The sequence below is a fragment of the Panthera tigris genome, chromosome B4 (genome assembly GCF_018350195.1).
Source record: "Panthera tigris isolate Pti1 chromosome B4, P.tigris_Pti1_mat1.1, whole genome shotgun sequence".
In the NCBI taxonomy this organism is placed as follows: domain Eukaryota; kingdom Metazoa; phylum Chordata; class Mammalia; order Carnivora; family Felidae; genus Panthera; species Panthera tigris.
The window spans coordinates 34,208,657-34,231,235 of record NC_056666.1 but is presented as its reverse complement, the minus strand read 5'-3'; the positions used below and the strand labels follow the sequence as shown (position 1 = coordinate 34,231,235).

At 40.3% G+C, this 22,579-nt stretch overlaps 1 protein-coding gene across 1 annotated transcript in view; it reads right to left on the bottom strand.

Annotated features, from left to right (window-relative positions):
• The window catches only part of ATP6V1E1 (ATPase H+ transporting V1 subunit E1), a 30,764-nt gene extending 14,538 nt beyond the window's left edge, over window positions 1-16,226 (bottom strand). The window contains exons 1-4 of the mRNA XM_007092800.3: window positions 16,062-16,226; window positions 10,493-10,558; window positions 8,518-8,627; window positions 8,075-8,141 (exon numbers count right to left, since the gene is read on the bottom strand). Of these exons, the coding sequence (XP_007092862.1) occupies window positions 8,075-8,141; window positions 8,518-8,627; window positions 10,493-10,558; window positions 16,062-16,094 (276 nt within the window). The 5' untranslated portion in view covers window positions 16,095-16,226. The remainder of the gene's footprint in view (window positions 1-8,074; window positions 8,142-8,517; window positions 8,628-10,492; window positions 10,559-16,061) is intronic.
• Window positions 16,227-22,579: the final 6,353 nt, after the last annotated feature.

Sequence of the window (22,579 nt, the reverse complement as noted above, 5' to 3'; positions counted from 1 at the left end):
GACAATCCTTTTCCTTCTTCTTCTAAGTATGTAATTATTAGACGATAGTCACTTTCTTTTTCACATTTTCCCCATGGTGGTATTAGCTCAGTGGTTGTATCAGGTTGGCTTTATTTCCATTTGTTACAGAACATCAGCTAGCTTTTGCTTTAAAGCATTTATCTGACAGAGGTATTTCTATGGATAACCACTAATAAAGGAATCTACTAAAGAACTGTAAGACTATTACCCTTTTCAATACACTGAGTGTGATTAGCTTTTAAGATTTTTCTAGTCCCTCCATAAGAGACTCTTAGTTTAGTGAACAAACTGAGGGCTGATGGAGGGAAGTGGGCAGGAGGATGGGTTAAATGGGTGATGGGTATTAAGGAGGGCACTTGTGATGAGCACTGGGTGTTATATGTAAGTGATGAATCACTAAATTCTCCTGAAACCAAAAATCAAATAAAAACAAAAACAAAAAACAAAGCCAAATAAAATAACCAACAAAAATGACTTTTCTAGTCCCTGAGGGCTCAAGAGAAAGTAAACCCTCAAAATCTCCCCCACAGCAACAGTCAATTTCAAATATATTCTACACAAAGCAGACTAAACCCTCAGAGCAAGAAATATTTAAACAGTAATCCATCTCCTCACAAAGACCTGGAGTCTGAAGACAAGGTTATAATTTTGAGTTAGTCCAGACACTGAAAGACATGATGACAGCAGTAATGTGAAAAACATTCTTTAAGTTCAAAGGAGGAAGAGCACAGATTTAAAAAGAGAAAAAAAAAAAAAAGAAAGAAAGAAAAAGGTGGATCAATTTATGAGGGGTTGGTGGGGGGGTTAAAGAAACTGGGTGGAATATGATGCCCTGACAAAACAATTAAAATTTCTTCCTTTTTTTTTTTTAGAATTAAAATTTCTATGTAAACATAGTGAAACTATTAAGAGGTGCTCAAAAATCAACCTTTAATTTTTTAACTTATTTTTAATGTTTTTATTTATTTTTGAGACAGAGAGAGACAGAACATGAGCAGGGGAGAGGCAGAGAGAGAGGGAGACACAGCATCTGAAGCAGGCTCCAGGCTCTAAGCTGTCAGCACAGAGCCTGATGTGGGGCTCGAACTCACAGACTGTGAGATCATGACCTGAGCTGACGTCTGATGCTTAACCAACTGAGCCACCCAGGCGCCCCTCAACCTCTAATTTTAAGTGTCCATCAGAACAACCTAAACCCGAGAAGTATTATCACTTCAATCCGAACAGTCTGGTTAAGAAGTCATTTAAGGCTTCGCACAATCTAGGAAGCTTATGAGCACAAGGATTTAAAGCATATACTCTGTAAGACATTTGGCTGAGAGAAACTGTAGCCCCTCCTCATCGTGGAATCCCTCAAGCATTTTTCTCTGGGCTGGAATTGACCAATCAACTATGGTCAAGCAAAGAGGAGTGGAGTATGGAGATAGGTTTGCTGTAAGAGAATAAAATTAAATAAAGACGACTTGTAAAGAGCAATACTAGCCATCTGTAAAAGTAGCCCACTATGAGAAATCTGGAAATAGGTTAAGTGAGGACTTTTAACACCATCTAAAACTGCAATCAAGGAGGCAGGGAAGCCAGAATAAACCCAAACTCTAGCTAAGAAGGCTGAAACCTGACTGACATAAATTATACTGTCCCTTGAGTATTCCCATAACTTAAAAGATATGTCATCATAGGTGAAAGAGGCAAATTATGATCAACAATGGTACAAACCACTAATATCTTAGTGACACTCTTTGATACTAAATTCAAACTTTCTGGGGCACCTGGGTGGCTCAGTTGGTTAAGTGTCCAACTCTTGATATTGGCTCACAGTTTGTGAGATGGAGCCCCACATCAGGCTCTGCACTGAAAGTACGGAGCCTGCTTGGGATTCTCTCTCTCTCTCAAAATAAATAAACATTTAAAAAATAAATAAATTCCAACCTTCTGATTATCATCTGGCTCCCCAAGTAGCTTTTCGAAGGAGAGGTGTGTAAATTACTGCAGTTCACATGTCAGTTTACATTTTATTATCAGTATTTTGGAAGGACATATCTGCCCACTTGAACCTGACTGCCTCTAACCTAACTGCCCTCTTAAACCTGACTGTTTTATAGGAAACAGAAGGTTCAAAGTGCTTAAAATATTTGCCCACCGAATAGCTGATACCGGGAAACAGAAATTCAAATCTCACAGGAATTCCAAAGCTTGTGCTCTTAAACATCAGAGCAGGCAAGGAAAAAGGATAAACATCAGAGAAAATAACTACTAGAAATAAAATGTTTTCAAACAGCGAAATCCATTTAAAGCAGGTATGTATGCTTTGATGAGTATGTAACCCTGTCTGCTCTGTTTCCTCAGCCCTCTAGGCCTCTTACTGTGTTTGCTAAACTGTAAATTACTTGATGGTAAGAAGTTAGACTTGGCAAAGGGCTAAGGAAACACGTCTTTAGAACTAAAATTATAGAAATGTTTATTTTCACAAAATTCTCACTATAAATTAAAAAAATAAAAGCTCAGCTGTACACTGAACTCAAGTTGCATGCTATAGAATACTTGTAACTTTGTATCTGAGATCAATGCACCAGCAGCTCCCACAGCCCTGCTCCTTAGGAGGCCATGCACATGCCTCCAGTTCCTCACCACACACTTACACCACACACTTTTCAGGCAATTACAGTCTGGCTTTCTGCCTTCATTAATCCAATGAAAGTGCTCTGGCCAAAGTCAGAAATGACACCTTGAATGCCAAATCTGTGCTCTACCTACTCTGATTCTTAGAAGCATTAGCTGCTATTTTAGATTCTCATTTTGTTCAAGTTTTCTGTTCCCTTAGCTTCTTATTCTTCTCCAACACGACTGCTTTTTTCATGTTTCCTTAGCAATCCCTTATCTTCCTGCCTATTAAATATGATGCTTCTTGGGGGTACCTGGCTAGCTCAGTTGGTAGAGTATGCAACTCTTGATCTTGGGGTCATGAGTTTAAGCCCCACGTTGAGTGCAGAGCTTACTTACTTAAAAAAAAAAAAAAAAAAAAAGATGCTTCTCAGTTTGTTTACTTGGCCCTATAATTCGACATCCACAACCTTGGTGATCTCATCCATTCCTTCAGCTCCACCTGGAACCAGTGTGCTGTCCATATAGAAGTTCCAACCTCTCAGGACGCCTGGCTGGCAGTGTGCAACTCTTGATCTCAGGGCTATGGGTTCGAATCTCCACAATGGGTGTAGAAATTACTTAAAAATAAAATTTTGGGGGCGCCTGGGTGGCTCAGTCAGTTGAGCGTCCGACTTCGGCTCAGGTCATGATCTCGCGGTCCGTGGGTTCGAGCCCCACATCGGGCTCTGTGCTGACAGCTCAGAGCCTGGAGCCTGTTTCAGATTCTGTGTCTCCTCTCTGCCCCTCCCCCACTTGCACTCTGTCTCTCTCTGTCTCAAAAATAAATAAACATTAAAAAAAATAAAAATAAATAAAAATAAAAATAAAATTTTGGGGGTGCCTGGGTGGTTCAGTTGTTTAAGCATCAGACTCTTGATTTTTGCTCAGGTCATGATCTCAAGGTTTGTGAGTTCAAGCCCCATGTTGGGCTCTGCAGTGACAGTGCGGAGCCTGCTCAGGATTCTTTCCCTCTGCCCCTCCAGCTCTCTCTCTCTCTCAAAAAAAAAAAAAAAATCAACTTAAAACCACAACTCATACATAGCATACTAGGATATTAAATTCCACAAAAGCAGGAGCTAAATTTTATTATATCTCTAGTAATTAGAATCGTGCTTGCACCTAGTAAGAATTCAAATATTTGATAATAAATGATTAATCTAAATTTTAGATATTAATGGGGTGCCTGGGTGGCTTAGGCGGTTAAGCAGCTGACTTTGGCTCAGGTCATGATCTCAGTGAGTTCAAGCTCTGCATCAGATGAGCTCCAGGCCCACTTCGAATAGTGCAGAGTCTGAGTGGAATTCTCTCTCACCCTCCCTCTCTGCCCCTTGCTCACTCGCACCCTCTCTCAAATATAAGTGAATTTTTAAAAACCACTTAAAAATAAAAACTAAATAAATAAAAATAAGAGTACAATTTTTTTTTAATTAAAAAAAACAATACATGCTATAACCCTTGGCACTCATATTGAGGCCTGCTACTGAGATATTTTAAGTTACAGGTCTCTAAACTCTTGACTATACAAATAACAGCATCTACACAGTAGCTGACACAGTTGTCATTTTTGACTCCAGGCATATATCAAAGATGTAGCAACTTAAATAGTTCAGGGCTTTCTGAGCACTGGCACCAAACAGCTGGGAGAATATTTCAACTATGCAGACCAATTAAGAGAAGGGTCACCACAGGAGGAGATGAGGTGGGGAAAGTGAAGTAATACTTCTTAAACAAATACTATATGCCAAGTGTTAAGCTAGAGTATTTAAATGCATTCTTGCATTTGATCCTTATAAGAGCCTAAGAACCCTGTGTTTCAACTGGGCCAAGACACTGATATTTGTTGGTATAAACCTTATGGATTTGATTCCTTAAATTTTTTTAAATTTTTATTTTTATTTTAGAGTAGAGAGAGTGCACGTATGTAAGACAGAGGAGGGAGAGAGGGGAGAGAGGGGGAGAGAGGGGGAGAGAGGGGGAGAGAGAGGGGGAGAGAGGGGGAGAGAGGGGGAGAGAGGGGGAGAGAGGGGGAGAGAGGGGGGGAGGGAGAGGGAGGGGGGGAGGGGGAGGGGGAGAGGGAGAATCTCAACCAGTCTCCACATTTAGTAAAGAGCCCAACTCAGGACTCGATCCCACAACCCTGGGATCATTACCCAAGCCAAAACCAAAAGTCAGATGCTCAACCAAGCTACCCTGGTATCCGATTCTTTAAATTTTTAATGTGCATGTAACACTACGTAAAAATAAATTTGATGTTTTAAATATTTAATTTTGAAGTTTATTTACTTTAAGAGAGATAGAATAAGTGGGGGAGGGGCAAAGAGAGAGGGAGAGAGAGAATCCCAAGCAGGCTCCATGCTGTCAGTGCACAACCTGACATGGGGCTCGATCTCACAAACCACGAGATCACGACCTGAGCCGTTATCAAAAGTTGGACACTGAACCAACTGAGCCACCCACATGCCCCTTTATTTTTTTAAAGTAGGCTCCACACCGAACTTGGGGCTTGAACTCATGACCCCAAGATCAAGAGTTGCATGCTCTACCAACTGAGTCAGCCAGGTACCCCAAAATAAATTTTACTTTTAAACAGTTTAAAAATTATTTTTAAAAAGAGAAAAACCCAGAGGCACCTGGGTGGCTCAGTCAGTTAGTGTCTGACTCTGGTTTAAGTCATGATCTCACAGTTTGGGAGTTCGAGCCCCATGTCAAGCTCTGTGTTGACAGCTCAAGCCTGGAGCCTGCTTCGGATTCTGTGTCTCCCTCTCTCTCTGTCCCTTGGCCACTCATGCTCTCTCTCGCTCTCTCTCAAAAATAAACAAACCTTAAAAAAAATTAAAATAAAGAGAAAAACCCAGCCCTCTGAACCAAGCACCATAATTAATACATACCAAAGAGGAAATTGAGGGTCAGAAATAATAATTTACTCAAACTAATATGGCAAAGCTGAAAGACTTGTAAGCCCAAGTTCTTTTACAACAAACTACCTTCCCTAAGCACATACTATTATTTTAAGAGAAGTGTATAAACTAGGTCAATCAATTCTGGTTGCTAAAGAAATCTGAATCCTGTGGAAAGAAATCAACCACTGGTTACTGAAACTCAACACTTTAGTGAAGACACTAGGTAACAACTACCCTCAGGTGTTAACATTTTGCAGTCAACATTTCCACAAAAAGCTGTCTAGTCCTCCTTTTATATTTTATAGAGTATGAACTATTCATTCCCATGTAACAAGATAATTTAGCAACACATTCCCTATTTTCCCATATTCCTAGAATTTAAAAGCATTCACATTTGAAGTGCTATGAAGGTTATGTTAATAAGCAATCTCTGTTGTCCTGAACTTCAGCCCCTCATTTAACATCCTGACAGACACATCCAACTGGAGATTTCTTGGCCCCTTAAAGTATGTCCAAAAGTAAGCTAGCTATTCTTTTTTTTTGTTTTGTTTTGTTTTTTGTTTGTTTGTTTTAAGCTAGCTATTCTTAAAAGACCTTGCTCTCCAGGAGCACCTGGGTGGCCCAGTCGGTTAAGCATCCAACTTCGGCTCAGGTCATGATCTCACAGTTTGTGAGTTGGAGCCCCAGGTTGGCTTCTGCACTGACAGCTAGAGCCTGGAGCCTGCTTCAGATTGTGTCTCTTTCTCCCTCTCTGCCCCTCCCCCACTTGTGTGTGCATACTCACTCTCTCTCAAAAAAAAAAAAAAAAAAAAAAAAGAGCTTGCCCTCCTAACTTCCCATTTCATTAACACAATCACCATTCTCCTAGTTAACCAGATATGAAATTCAGTATTTAGCACGGAACTTGGAAGAAGAAGAGTTAGTCAGTAGTCAATGTCTGGAAAGTCTTCCTGCAAAATGCGTCAACACTGACACACTTATATTCGTTTGTGTTTCTTTAATCTTCTAAGAAAGTGGTATGTTTTTAGGGCACCTGGGTGGCTCAATCACTTAGGCATCCAACTCTTGATTTCGGCACAGGTCATGATCTCAGGATCATGAGATTGAGCCCCCACATCAGGCTCTGTGATGGGCCTAGAGCCTGCTTGGGATTCTCCCTCTCCTTCTGCTCCTCCCCTGCTTGCATGAACAGACACACTCTCTCAAACAAACCAAAGAAAGGTATGTTTGCCATTTATTCAAATTTTATATTTTTAGTTTTATAGCTTTTTCATATGAATGCTGGCTTATTCAATAGCATTTATCCATAGTTTTTGTAACCATTTATCCATCCGTAGTTTTTGTAACCACTACAAAGGAATCTACTTTTTATTTTACTTGCTAATTGGTTATTGTTGGTATATAGAAAAACTATTCATTTTTTATACTCTCTTTATAGCCAGTCACCACTTTGAACTAATCACTAGTTCTTACAGTTTTTCAGATGTTATATTTTTTTATAGGCAATCATATCTGCAAAAAAAATTATTCCTTCCTAATTTGTGTATAATTCCTATTTCTCCACCTTAAAGGAATCTAAGGCCTCCACCACAATGAAGAACAGTGGAAACAGCAGGCATCCTTGTTGGTTCCTGAAATATAATTTGAATATCTTTATATGAATTTTTTTTTTCAGTAAACACTACACACAATGTGAGGTTCAAACTCACAACCCCGAGATCAAGACTCACATGCTCTAATGACTGAGCCAGTCAAGAGTCCCTAATTCAAATACCTTTAAACTTTCTCAACTAAATGGTATGTTTCAGTAGGTTTCTGCCTTCTTCCTCAGATGACAATACTTCCCAAATGGTTATCTTGTGTGTAACCTCTTCCCTCTTATTTTTTTTAACATTTATTCATTTTTGAGACAGAGTGTGAGTGGGGGAGGGGCAAAGAGAGAGGGAGACACAGAATCGGAAGCAGGCTCCAGGCTCTGAGCTGTCAGCACAGAGCCCAACACAGGGCTCGAACTCACGGACTGTGAGATCATGACCTCACCTGAAGTCAAATGCTTAATTGACTGAGTCACCCCGGTGCTCCTAACCTCTTCCCTCTTAAATTTAGCCTACATACTCATACCATGAACCCTTTTTATGATAATTCTCGTAAAATAAAATAAAAACTTCAATAGCTTCTACTGAAAATAGGTGAAGCTCTTTTAGCCTTGCACTCTTGGCCATAATTTTACTAATTTTATTCGTCCCTATCACCCTCATATACTGTATGGTCCATCCATCATGTGTTGTATAACCAAAAGAGTCTATATGCTCTGTGAGATCAGAGGGTCTTTGAAGACATGGCAATATCTTATTCACTTTGTATTTACTACAATACCTAGTATAATGATTTGCTGACCAAATGTTTTCTAAAAATCATTCACCTCCTTAATTAGCTAATGCTAACTAGTGCATTCTCTATAATAGGTAAATAAACACTTTACAATTTTATAATAGGGGCTAATTACTCACTGTAATAAGGTCATCTCTCGCTCTGAGGACTTTGAGCCTTGCTTGATTCATCAAATTAGACATCTGACTGCAAAAGATATGGAAAAATAGTAGCAGTACAGCATAAAAATATAGAAACTGTAGAAAAAATATACAGCTTCCTACATACGCACAAATACTCCTCTTTGCATATACTCGAGTGGCTTCTATGAACTTATTTTCAAAGATAAAGAAGCACTTTTATATCAGTTATTCCAACTTTTTTTTCAATAATCCTGTGAAGCTCCCATTTTCACAAAGGAAGAAAAATAATTAAGCAACTTGCCCAAGGTGAGAAAAGTGTTAAGTTGGTCCAGTTAAGACTTGAACCTATACCTCCCTGACTCCAAAGCACATGCTCTGTCTTTTGTCCCACTGACTTTTCAAAGCTTCCTTAGCTAATATTGTGACCAGGATCTACTTACATTTTCTTCTGCTGCTCAATCTGCTTTTCTTTCTTCTCATAGTATTCCATAATCTTCAGTCTTTGGGTTTGCACAAGACGACCTTTCTCAATGTTGAACTCTTCCTCTGCCTACCAAGGAATTTATTATTATTATTAATTCATTACAGCAGATCTGGAGTTTTATTTTAAGCAGCTGGTAACCAGAGGTACTTGCTTATAATTATCGTTTTCCATATCAAACATAGGAAGTTTATTATGACTTGTCTTGAAGAATTATTTCTAATTTACTTAAAAGAGATAACCATTGATTTTCATCATAAATGATGAACCAGAAAACTAAAAATCTGATCAAAAATAATCATACGCAGCGGTGCCTGGCTGGATCAGTTGGTAGAGCATGCCACTCTTGATCTAAGGGTCCTAAGTTCAAGCCCCACGTTGGGTGTAGAGCCTACTTAAACTAAAAATTAAAAAAAAAGAAAAAGAAAAAGGGTAATAGTACCTACCCACGAAGTCATAAAGGATATATTGATAGAAGGTTCTGTATGTGAAAAAAATCATTGGGGCGCCTTGGTTGAGCATCTGACTTCCAGAAGCTCAGGTCATGATTTTGTGGTTCATGGGTTTGAGCCCCGCATCAGGCTCTCTGCCATCTGTGTAGAGCCCACTTAACATCCTCTGTACCCCAGCCTCTCTCTGAACCTCCCCAACTCATACTCACTCTCTCTCAAAAATAATAAACAAAAAAAAAAATCATTATGTATTCTAAATTTAATCCATTTGCTTACTAGGGGGCTAATAAAAAGAACACAGAATTTGGAGTTTAGAAGATCTGGGTTACTGCCTAAAGAATCTGATCAAGTAATCTCAGTTTTAGTCCTCCCTTATAAAAATAAAAGAATTATAACAGCATTCTTGCCTCCATTGATCAGAAAAATAAGATGAATCTAACAGTCGTTTTAAAATTATAAATTAGGGGTGCCTGGGTGGCTCAGTCAGTTAAGTGGCCAACTCTTGGTTTCGGCTCAGGTTATTATCTCACAGTTCATTGAGTTTGAGACCCGAATTGGGCTCTGTGTTGACAGTGTGGACCCTGTTTAGGATTCTCTCTTCCTCCCTATTTCTCCACCCCTCCCACGTGCTCTCTCTAAATAAATAAACTTAAAAAACTTAAAAAGAAAAAAACAAGCACAAATTAATGAAAAAGCAAAATAACAACATAAAAATACTACACCTCTTTAAAAAAAATTTTTTTTAATGTTTATTTATTTTTGAGAGAAAGAGAGAGACAGAGTGTGAGCAGGGGAGGGGCAGAGAGAGGGAGACACAGAATCTGAAGCAGGCTCCAGGCTCTCAGCTGTCAGCACAGAGCCCAACATGGGGCTCAAACCCATGAACTGTGAGATCATGACCTGAGCCGAAGTCAGACCCTTAGTCAACTGAGCCACCCAGGCGCCCCAATACTACACCCTCCTTAACCAGCTATCATAATTACCCATAGATGCTAAATGTCTAGTTTCCAGATTCCATGAGAAAATTAACCCATTACTTTTCTACTCCCTACCATAAAATTTCAGGACACTTATTGACAATCAGGATGTTTAGAAAGGAAAATTTATTTTTTAATATTAAAGATAAGAGCTATTTGGAGTGGCTGGGTGGCTCAGTTGGTTAAGTGTCCAACTTTGGCTCAAATCATGATCTCATGGTTCCTGAGTTCAAGCCTCACATTGAGTCTTGCATCACGACATCGGGCTCTGCTGTCAACACAGAGCCTGTTTTGGATCCTCTGTCCCCCTCTCTCTCTGCCTCTTCCCTGCTCACGTTCTCTCTCTCTCAAAAATAAACATTAAAAAAATATTTAAAAAAGAGAAAAGATATTCTTAGCAGTCCTATGTGATGTGTTGTTAAACAACTAGTAAAATTACTCCTTACCAAAGCAAAAACAATACGAAATTTTGATAATTTCTTAAACCTAGAAAAGGAAATCTCACCTTTGCATCTATTTCTTCTGCTTTCTCATTGGCTTCCTGTTCAATAAAAGCCATCATATGCTTAATCTGTAAGAAAAAAATGAAAAGATTATTTTATTTTTGAGTATAACAAGAAAAGAAAATGTACCTATCTTTTCTGATTCATTCAACAATCATTATTGAATGCATATTATGTGCCAGGCATTGTATACAAGGATAAATGAGATAATTTCTGGTCTCAGATATCTTATAATCTGGAATTTGCTCTAGCAAATGGACCAGATGCAATATTCAATATCACAGAACATTATCCTATTCTCAAAGAACTTAGAGTTTATGGGGGAGGGTGGACTAAATATATACCCTCCTCTACTTCATACCCCTTTTGGCCAGGACCTTCCTTTTCTCCATCTCTAATAAAATGGATCAAAGACCTATTTAGATTTACTTTTTCAACTTTTTAAAAAAGATTTTATTTTTAAGATTTTTTTATTTTTTATTTTTAAGTAATCTCTGTACCCAACATGGAACTTGAACTTCTAACACTGAGATCAAGAGTCACATGCTCTACTGACTGAGCCAGCCAGGTGCCCCATACTTTTTCAACTTTCTTACTTTCTACTCTCAACATACTTTAATTCACTTCTACCCCTTCAGTCCACTGAAATTACTCTCATAAAATGACAATAATCTCCTAGTCCTTAAATCCTGGCCTCACCTTAATTGACATTTCAGCATCTCTTGTTATGTTGACCAATCCTCCCTTCTTAAACAATCTCTTCCTTTTGACTTCCTTGTTCTCCTTCAGCGCCTCTGCCTCCTAGACTGCTCTTTTTTAGATATCCTACTCACAGCAACCTAAATCCAAAACACTCACTAATGAACAGTTAACCACTCCCTGCCCCCAACTTTGATCTCTATCTGGAGGATTAGTACAACATTCAACTTTGACTCTTCCTTGTACTTCAGTCCTCACATCCAATCAACCACCAAGTCCAATCAATTCTCTCTTCCAATGGTTCTTTTATTTGTCCACATCTCTCTATCTTCTTAGCCACTATCCTAGTCTTTGCTATCACCATCTCTCAGCTGAATTATTACCACAGCTTCCAAATCTGTCTACTGGCCCCCAGCCCTGTTTCCTCTTTCATCAACTCTACACTGCAACCAGAAAGATCCTTTAAAAAATGTTGGTCTCATCAAATATCACATTCCCCCACACCCCAACGTTCTTTATGATCAAGCTCAAAGATTTTAGAAGGTACATGATCTGGTCAATGCTTACCTTGCCAGCATCATATGAAAAATAACTTTCACCACTCGCCACTCTTCAGACTCTTGGTTCCTATCCTACTAAACTTATTTCAGTTTTTCTGTTCCTTGAGTTCACCACTCTCTCCTTCATTTCCGAGATTTCAAATATGTTGTTCCTTCCACTTGGAATACTCTTCCTCCTGCTTCATCTAGCTAACTTCTTGGGATTCAGCTTGCTTAACTGCCTTTGGGAAATCTTTTCTGAATTTCTCACCTACATGCATCTAGGGCACTCCACACTTCCTCTACCTAAATACATATTCATAATTCCTTGCTTACTTGTCCCTATCCACAACTAAACTATAAGGTGAGGTCCTTGTTAAAGGGCTTTAGAGCTCTGGCTACAGAGAATAAACTCCACTGAAGTCTTCTGAATGGGGCTTGGGGTGACTGATCCAATTTAGACTCATAAACGAAGTATTGTCTCCAGTGAAGATGTAAAATACACCCAAGGGAATATACAAGTAACACAGCTCATCAAACTCACTAGTAGTTTCATTTCATAGGGGCTCTATCTGAAAGAAATGATGAATTAAAAAAAAGCTGATTTTAAAAACATCAATAACCTCTAGGTTAATTCATTGTTTATTAATTCTCCCATCTAAGGTAAGCTCCATGAGTACTGAGATCTTGTCTTTTATATCATCATAACCCCAGAAGGGAACAACTGCCACTACAGTGGGTACTCAATAAACATTTGTGAATGAATGAGAACCTGCTGGGTATTTTAAGCCTGTTGAGATATCCCAAGTACTTTTTATTTTTATATAAATATATTTTTTTACTTAAAAAAATTTTTTAAAATGTTTTTATTTATTTTTGAAGGAGAGAGACAGAGCATAAACAGGGAAGAGCAGAGAGAGAGGGAGACACAGAATCTGCAGCAGGCTCCAGGCTCTGAGCTGTCAGCACAGAGCCCAACGCGGGGCTCGAACTCACGAACCATGAGATCATGACCTGAGCTGAAGTCGGATGCTTAACCGACTGAGCCACCCAGGCGCCCCTATATTTTTTTAAATGTTTATTTATCTTTGAGAGGGAGAGACAGTGTGAGTGGGGGAGGGGCAGAGAGAGAGAGAGACAGAGAGACAGAACCCGAAGCAGGCTCCAGGCTCTGAGCTGTCAGCGCAGAGCCTGATGCAGGGCTCGAATGAGATCATGAGATCATGATCTGAGCCTTAGCTGGATGCTTAACCGACTGAGCCACCCATGCGCCACCCCCCCAGTACATTTTAGAGTTTAACAATCTGGAAACAATTCCCAGCTTCTCCATATACCACAAAGATATCATAAAATTAAGGTACACACAGATGTACAAAAGTGAGTCAAGATTTGTTTTACAATAATGTGAACATACTTAACACTACTGGACTGTACACTTAAAAATGGCTGAGTAAGTTTGTTTTATATATTTTTTAAAAAGTGCATTAATAGGGGCGCCTGGGTGGCTCAGTCGGTTAAGCATCCGACTTCGGCTCAGGTCACGATCTCGCGGTTGGTGAGTTCAAGCCCCGCGTCAGGCTCTGTGCTGACAGCTCAGAGCCTGGAGCCTGTTTCATATTCTGTGTCTCCCTCTCTCTCTGACCCTCCCCCGTTCATGCTCTGTCTCTCTCTGTCTCAAAAATAAATAAACGTTAAAAAAAATTTTTTTAATAAAAAAAATAATATAAAATAAAAAGTGCATTAATAATACAAGCTCATGCCATCAGAGTCTTAAAGAAAACACACAGTATGGTTTTAAAAGGTAAGATTTCCTTTTTATCAAAATTCTTAGCAGCTACCTTTTGCTTGAGGAACCAAAATAAGTATGATAATCAGAGCCTATTTCATAGGTAATACAATACTTATGAAGTCTCAGGCCTTGAAATATTTGTAGTACCTAATCCAGAGGTACACTGTATAGAAAAACTGTGACCTTGCTAAAAGCATTAACCCCCACAGATTTGTGTGTGTGTTCACGGTAAGGAATCTTATCTCCACAAGTTCAGTTTGAAGCCTTACTGAACTCAGTTTGGAATTTTAAAGTAGTTAGTTTAAATACAGTAATCAAAACAGGTGTTTATAAATGCCACAAGGCATGGGCCTGTAGAGGTGAACTCTGATTCAAACCTGCATTATCTGCCTTTATCACTCATGGTGGACCCTCTGCTACCAGATTTGACTAGATCAGCACAGCCTAGAGCAAAACACACTCATTTTAACCCAGGTCAGAGAACCTGTTTACAGCCAACATGATCATATTCTGTCTTCAGGAGTTCCAACAAGAGAAATAGTGAAACCCTTCAGGACATTTAACTCCACCCCTAAGGCAGAGCCTTTAGAAAATACTTTCCTTCTTCCTGCTAACCCTACTAGGTTTTAAGGTTTTTGAAGCCAGATTCCTTCGAAAATTTAATGAAATAACCATACTCCCCACATAAAAACAAATATATATAAAATTTTTTTTAGATTTATTTTTGAGATATAGAGAGACAGAGTAAGAGCAGGAGAGGGGCAGAGACAGAAGGAGACACAGAATCTGAAGCAGGCTCCAGGCTCCCAGCTGTCAGCACAGAGTCCGATGCCAGGCTCGAACTCACAAACCGTGAGATCATGACCTGAGCCAAAGTCGGATGCCCAACCACCTAAGCCACCCAGGCACCCCTACATAAATATTTTAATACAATAGGGAAGACGTCAGGGAATCCTCTATTTATAAACACTTACTACATGCTTGGTGCCTGGCCTATTCACTGCTGCGAATACAGGGAACAAAATACACTGCCCTTATGGAGCTTAGAGTGTGGAGAGGCAGAGAACAGATTTCTTCATCTTTCAATTTTACAGAAAAAACAAATAGTTTCAGTCTAAGGAAATATACCACTTTATCTTTATAATATATTTTTCCTGGGGAAGCCTTATTCTTCAATAAGTAGGGTAGGAAAAAGATGAAGGAACAAGTGGAAGAAGAGAATCAGCACTGTAATTGTGACTACTAGAAGGTATGGAAGGCACTGTACTTTTCCACTGCACCAAGTTTCTCCTATAGTAAAAATCAGAAATAGCAGTTTATATGTTAAAAACCCCATTGTTTTGTAAGAATATTGTTAAGATTTCTTAATCTTCTCCATAGACACTATTTTTGTTACACGATTTCCCCTTTATGATTAGCATAAGACCACTGATGAAGAAACACTCCATTCTTAGTGCATACTAGATTAAAATGCAGAGTCATTTCCTAGGAAAAGGAAAAAATATTTTATTGGTCACTTAAGATTCATAAGGCAGTGAGTGAGCTTTAGTCAGAGAATTTTCCTAGTACTTCAAAAAGAAATGGATTTAGTTCTCTAAACTACGTAAAGATTAAAGTGCAGGCTTAAGCTTCTTTCTCTGAAAAACCTTTTGGCAATATGACTACTAAATTCAAGGACCCTGGTTGCAAAGTATCTATGCAGGGCAAATGGAAACCACTTTTTCCTGTTACTTACAGGCCTATCAATGCCAATATATTATCCTGGGAGACTTTCAAATTATAACTTTCTCAATGCCCACAAACTCGAAGGCATGACACCTTAAAAACACAAAAACAAAAAACCCCTAAAGTTTCCCAGGGCTGTTTATACACTTGCAAAAATAATGTAGGTTCACGACTTCCATAATTTTTTTCCACTGACCTGGACTTACTTACTTTATGCCAAACATTGGCGCTGGAGTTCATAAATGTTGAGAGGAATTCTGCATTATGATTAATAAATATTTACAAAATATTAACGTACACACTTACTGAGAGAGCAACCATTACAATTCATTATGATAGAGGGGATTCTTCCAAGATGAAGATAAACAGTTCATAAAATGAATGACCTCAAAACAACATTGGAAGCAGCGGTCTCCCGTCGGCACTTTATCCTACTGTGAACCCTTCTCCCGGGGTTAAAAATCAAACGAAAAAGAGGTTTTTAATCCTTGCATTCAATTTGCATTTCAACCCTTGTTTTCAATTCTCTGCTCTAACAACCACAGCGAGTACCCTGGGAAAATAGGGAATGCCGAGGTGGGAGCCAAAAAGCCAGCAGCACATCAAGGAGGCGGCACGCGAAACCCCAGCTGAAGACATAAGACTGTGAGTCAAACCTCCCTCCCTCAGACAGACCACTAAGCCCCGGGGACTTGAGGTAAGGGACCCCTCCTTCGGCATCTGGGCTGCCCGAGGCCCGCGTCCTCCCTGAGCCGGGTTCCAGCCCGTCACCCTGGGACCGACGCTGCGACTACGCCAGACCCAACCGCAGGCCCTCACCTGCTTTTGCACGTCAGCATCGCTGAGAGCCATAGCGAAAGTGCTGCTAGGCCGGAGGGACACTGGCTGGAACGCGATTAGAACAGGGAGGTAAAAGGAAGGGGAAAAGAAAACCCGGCGCAGGTTTCGGCTTCCTTTGCTTTATAACTCCAGCTTCCGGTTCCTGCCAGGTGACGGCACACTCCCGCCCTTCTCAGCCAGTGGGAAAAAAGCTGGTTCGGGGAAGTCCCGCCCTGGCCCCGCCCTTCCCTGGCTGGGCGCCTGCGCGGGCAGCCCTTCTCGGTTCAGTCCCAGTTCCTTTGGTCACTGGCTCGTGACTAACGAGCTGTTTTCTTCAAAAACCTCTTCCTCGGTAGAAGGGAGAGAATGGGAGTTCTGGTGTTTGCAATTAGTTGAATTATGTGAGTTTGTGTAGCCTTATAGCCCTTGAATTTTTTTCAGGTTTACATTTTTAGCACAAAATCAGAATTTATTATTTTGCTTTCTTGGCCTTAATGAAAGCAAATTTCACCAGTATTTTATTTATTAATGGATTTTATTTTAAGAACAGCTTTAGATGTACAGAAAAATTAAGCAGATGAAGCAGGGTTTTCGTGTATCTTTCTCCCCCTCACACACTGGTTACTGTATTAACATCTTACATTACTATGGCACATTTGTTACAATTAATTAAGCAATATTGATGTATTGACCCCAAGTCCATCATTTATTCGGATTTCTTTAGTTTTAACCTAGTGCGTTTATTCTTTTTCAGGATCCCATCCAGGATACTGTGTTTTATTTAATTGTCACGTCTCCTAAATTTGTTGGGTGTGAATGTTAACTCAACTTTTCCTTTTTGATGACCTTGACAACTTTGAGGGATACTAATTAGGTATACTATAGGATGCACGGCTCTTGGAATTTTTCTCATGATTGGTCAGTGGTTTTGGTTGAAAGATTACAGGGGTAAAGTGCCATTTCATCACATAATACCTAGGATTCATGCTGTCAATATGATTTTTGAGGGGCGCCTGGCCGGCTCCCTCTGAGGAGCATGTGACTCGAGGTCTCAGAGTGGTGAGTTCAAGCCCCACACTGGGTGTAGAGATTACTTAAATAAAAATTTAAAAAAAATTTTTTTTAATTTTTGTAATGTTTATTTTTGACAGAAACAGAGCATGAGTGAGGGAGGGGCAGAGAGAGAGGGAGACACAGAATCCAAAGCAGGCTCCAGGCTCCCAGCACAGAGCCCAATGCGGGGCTCGAACTCGCAGACCGCGAGATCATGAGCTGAGCTGAAGTCGGACGCTCAACCGACTGAGCCACCCAGGTGCCCCCAAAATTTAAAAATTTTTAAAAATACTATTTTTGATTGCTGATGCCTACTTTGGTCACATGGCAGCTTTCTCCGTTAAAGTTAAACGTTTTTCCCTTTCCATACTGTAATCTTGGGAAGGAAGTACTATGTGAAGTGCACACGTAAGGAGTGAGAAGTTATTCTCCACTTCCTTAAAGGTGGAGTATGTACAGGATTTATTTGGAATTCTGAATGAGCCTATGCCTTTTCCAACATTATTCCCAAGACCCGCTTAAAGGGAATTATTCAGAAAATTAGGGCAGAAATTTCCACAGATTTGTTTGCCTCAAGCCCCATTTTCCCCCCAACTGTAAGACAAGAACTTTTGAGGGGCACCTGGGTGGCTCAGTTGGTTAAGCATACCACTCTTGATTTCAGCTCAGGTCATGATCATACAGTTTGTGAGTTGAGCCCCGGATTCTCTCTCTCTCCCTCTCTGCCCTCCCTGGCTCGCATGCCCTAGATGAATGAATGAATGAATGAATGAATGAATAAACAAACAAACACATATGTACATACGTACATACACTAACTAACTTAAATTGTAAACAATTTTATAGGAGTGCCTGGATGACCCAGTCGGTTAAACTTCTGACTTTGGCCTTTGGCTCAAGTCATGATCTCACAGTTCGTGAGTTTAAGCCCCGCTTTGGGCTCTCTGCTGTCAGTGCAGAGCCTGATTCAGATCCTTTGTCCCCCTCCCCCACCTCTCTGCCCCTACTTCACTCTGGAGCGGGTGAGTGCACTTGTGCTCCCTCCCTCTCTTTCTCAAAAATAACTAAAACATTAAGCATTTTTTAAATCTTTATTTTAAAAATGACTTTTGAAAATTTGTATATTTTTAGGACAGACTCCTAGCAGTAGAATTATAGGTCGAAAGGTACATGCATTTTTATTACCAACTTTTTATTTTGAGGAAATTTCAAATATAATAAGTTGTAAGAACAATGCAATAAACTCCATTCATCTGCATTCACCAATTGTTAACATTTTGCTGTATTTGCTTTATCACTTTTCATCAATCAAATTCAGGAAATTTAACAAGTCCATTATCAGATTTTGCCATATGTCCCACCAATATCCTCTGTAGCATTTTTTTTTCCTGATCCAGGATGCAGTCCAAGATCACCTATTGTATAAATTATCATGTCTTTTCAGTCTCCTTTAATACGGAATGGTTCTTCAGACTTTGTCTTTCCTGATAGTGACATTTTTGAAGAGTTCCACACATTTGATACTGATACTTTTCTCATAATTAGATTCAGGTTATGCATTTGGGAAGGAGCACTACATCTGTGATATTGTATCCTCAGTGCATCACATCAGAAAACCACATTTCAGTTTGTCCTTTAATGAGAATGGTACACACATTTTTAAGGCTCTTAATACATGTTGCCAAATTGTTTTCCAGCTGTACTGGTATACAGTGATCTTTATAGTATGTGATGGATTGGTGCACATATTTGAAAACATTGGTAATGTTGGATAAGGGAAGGATGCGGCCACTAACAGAGCAATAGAAATCCGTGCAGTTGACCTTAACTTGATCAGTATTGTAATCAACTGAGCTAAACCAGTTGATAGGTGTATTTCTCTCATCTTGTTAGTTATTGTATTAATAACTTCATTCTTTGCCATCTCAGAAGACAGATTTCCAGGATTATGCCTCTTTCTAGCATCCCTAGGGCAGGGTGAGGTAGTATTCATTCATTTGAATTACAATCCCTCCTCCCATTTAATTTTTACAATGTTCTGCAAATAACAGGGTTGGGGAGTGAGAGCAGCAATCTAATGCCACATGTCTAATCATTTGTGAAATTAATGTCTGTAACAGATCAATGTTTTGGGTTTATGGAAAACAGTGTGCTGATTTTTATGATTTGTTATTAATTTGAGACAATAAAAAATATAGAAAAATACAAAGAATAATTTCAATATTCATGTAGCATGTACCAGCACCCAGAATCAACAACTAATATTTTTCACATTTACTTTAAGACTTCATTTCTAAAGTTAAATAGTGTTACAGATATAGTTGACATTCCCTTTTGTGCAACTTTCTTCTCCTCTATGTTAATGCTCTTTATAACTAGTTTCTGCAGTATTTTGCTGATTCACCAAGGAATGGACCAGGTCCTGTCTGATAAGAATATGTGTAAGCTTCATAGAGACAGTCTCTGGAGTGGAAAAGTTATTATAAGTACAATAAAAGGTTAACTAGTTGGTAGTTTTCCAAATCCAATCTCTTAGGTCCTGTGAAGCTTTTTTATTTTATTTTATTAATGTTTATTTTATTTTTGAGGGAGAGCGCATGAGGGAGAGGGGCAGAGAGAAAGGGGGACAGGCTCCTTCAGGCTCTAACTCAGGAACCATGAGATCATGACTGTTATGCCCAGAATTCGTGATCCCCAAATACCGCCAGGGAGCCGAGTCCGATGTAAAAGCAAAAGAGCCTTTATTCGAGCTAGCTCGAGCTCAATCCCCTACCTGCACCGACGCAGCGGTGAGATACCGGGGAGAGAGCGAGTTTCAAAAGGACAAAGGTTTTATTGGGGCCTAGGGGCAGTTGGTGAGGTAATGGCTATGGCCTCAGCCGATTGGCTGGGGAAGGGTCCGAGTCCTGTTAGGCAGGTGAAGGGGGGGTTACTCAAGGGGAGGAGGTGTGGTCAAGGTGAAGGACACCGAACAAGGTGGAGTCGGCCGGCGTAGGCCCGCCCTTTCAATGACCTGAATCAAAGTCAGACGCTCAACCAACTGAGCCATCCAGGCACCCCTTGTGAAGCTCTTTTATATTGATTGATTGATTGATTGATTGATTGATTGGAGAGCACAAGCAGGGGAGGGGCAGAGAGAGGGGACAGAGGATCCCAAGTGGGCACTGCACTGACAGGCTGACAGCAGTGAACCTGATGTGGGGCTGGATCTCATGAACTGTGAGATCATGACCTGAGCCAAAGTTGGACACTCAACTGAGTGAGCCACCCAGGTGCCCCTGAAGCTTTTTTAAAACAGCTTTTCAGATGGGGGTGCCTGGGTGGCTCAGTCAGTTGAACGTCCGACTCTTGATTTCTGCTGGGGTCATGATCCCAGGGTCAGCCGTGGGATTGAGCCCTGCGTTGGCCTGGTGCTGAGTGTGAAGCCTGCTTGTGATTCTGTCTCTCCCCCTACCCCTCTCCCCCCCACTCTCTCTCTCTCTCTCTCTCTCTCTCTCTCTCTCTCTCTCTCAAATTAAAAAAAAAAATTAAAACAGCTTTACAGATAAATTCCAAAAATCCCACTCCTAGATGAGCCTAAATATACTTATGGCTTCACAAAATCACTGTCCTAGATTCCCGTCGGGTTAGTCACAGAAATTGTCTCACCTGCTCCCAAGCTGAGACTTCAGTCTGTGTCTTAGTTAGATGTTGAATCAGCAGAATAGATAAAGTAACTCTTGAACTGGTTTGCTGGGGAGGACACACAGAGAGACTAGAGGTAAATGTAAATCCTCTTAGGGTACCTGGCTGGCTCAGTCACTAGGGCACATGACTCTTGATCTGGGGTTTGTGAGTTTGAGCCCCATGTTAGGTGTACAGATCACTAAAAAAAATAAACTTGGGGTGTCTGGGTGGCTCAGTTGGTTAAGCCTCTGACTTCGGCTCAGGTCCTGATCTCACAGTTCATAAGTTCAATCCTCATGTCGGGCTCTGTGCTGACAGCTCAGAGCCTGGAGCCTGTGTATCCCTCTCTCTCGGTCCCTGCCCCGCTCATGCTCTGTTACTATCTCAAAAATAAATAAACATTAAAAAAAAAATAAAAATAAACTTAAAAAAAGTGTAAGTCACCTCTCTCTTTGAATGTTGAAAAATTAGGTGTTCTTTTTAAGATTTTATTTTTAAGTAATCTCTACACCCAATGTGGGTGGGGCTCAAACTCACAACCCTGAGACCCAAGAGTTGCATGCTCTATCGACTGAGCCAGCCAGGCGACTCTTGAAGAATTAATTTTTTTTATTTTAATTTTTTTTTAACGTTTATTTATTTTTTGATACAGAGACAGAGCATGAACGGGGGAGGAGCAGAGAGAGAGAGGGAGACACAGAATCGGAAGCAGGCTCCAGGCTCTGGGCCATCAGCCCAGAGCCCGACGCGGGGCTCGAACTCACGGACCGTGAGATTGTGACCTGAGCTGAAGTCGGACGCTTAACCAACTGAGCCACCCAGGCACCCCGAAGAATTAATTTTAAAAAGAAAAGCAAATGATACCAGAACACAGTGGAACTCTAATTTAGGTGCCCACACTTCTTACCCCTTTCCAGCTAATTTCCTACACAACAGAAAGAGTGGTTTAAAACCTAGATGGCAGAGCACCTGGGGGGCTCAATCGGTTAAACATGACCCTTGATTTTGGTTCCTAATCTCACTGTTCTTGAGTTTGAGCCCCACCTGGGGCTCTGTGCTGTCACATCATGGGGCCTGCTGGGGATTCTGTTTCCCTCTCTCTCTGCTCCTCCACCTTCCTTCCTCTCTCTCTCTCTCTCTCTCATTCAAAAATAAATAAACATTAAAAAAAAAAAAACAAAAAAAAAACAAGGGCGCCTGGTGGCTCAATTGGTTACAGGTCCGACTTCGGCTCAGGTCATGATCTCACAGTTCGTGAGTTCAAGCCCCACATCAAACTCAGAGCCTGACAGGTCAGAGCCTGGAGCCTGCTTCAGATTCTGTGTCTCCCTCTTTCCCTGTCCCTCCCCCATTCACACTCTGTCTCTCAAAAATGAATAAAAAAAACAAAACAAAAAAACTAGATGGCATCTAGTAACTCCCTAATTTATAATCCTCTAATGGTTTCCAATTGCTTGAGAACACTTCACAGCTCACATGGTCTGTGTGAGTGCTGCCCAATCTGACCCTGTCTGCTTCTCTGACCTCATTGCTCCTCTTCTCTTTGCTCACCACCTTATAGCTTTACTGGTTTCTTCTCAACTCCTGGAAAACACCAAGCTTTTTGCCTGAATTCTTTTCCTGCACTTCTCACTTAGCTTGTTTTTCCTTCTTTAAGATCTCAACTTAAAATATCACCTCCTTAGAGAAAGCTTTTCATAAAGACCCTTTCACCTTCCTTTCTATTCAGCCCCTTGTTTACCTCAGGACATGCCACAATTAAAAAAAGTTTTTCTCTTTTTGATTTTAGGTTTTTATGT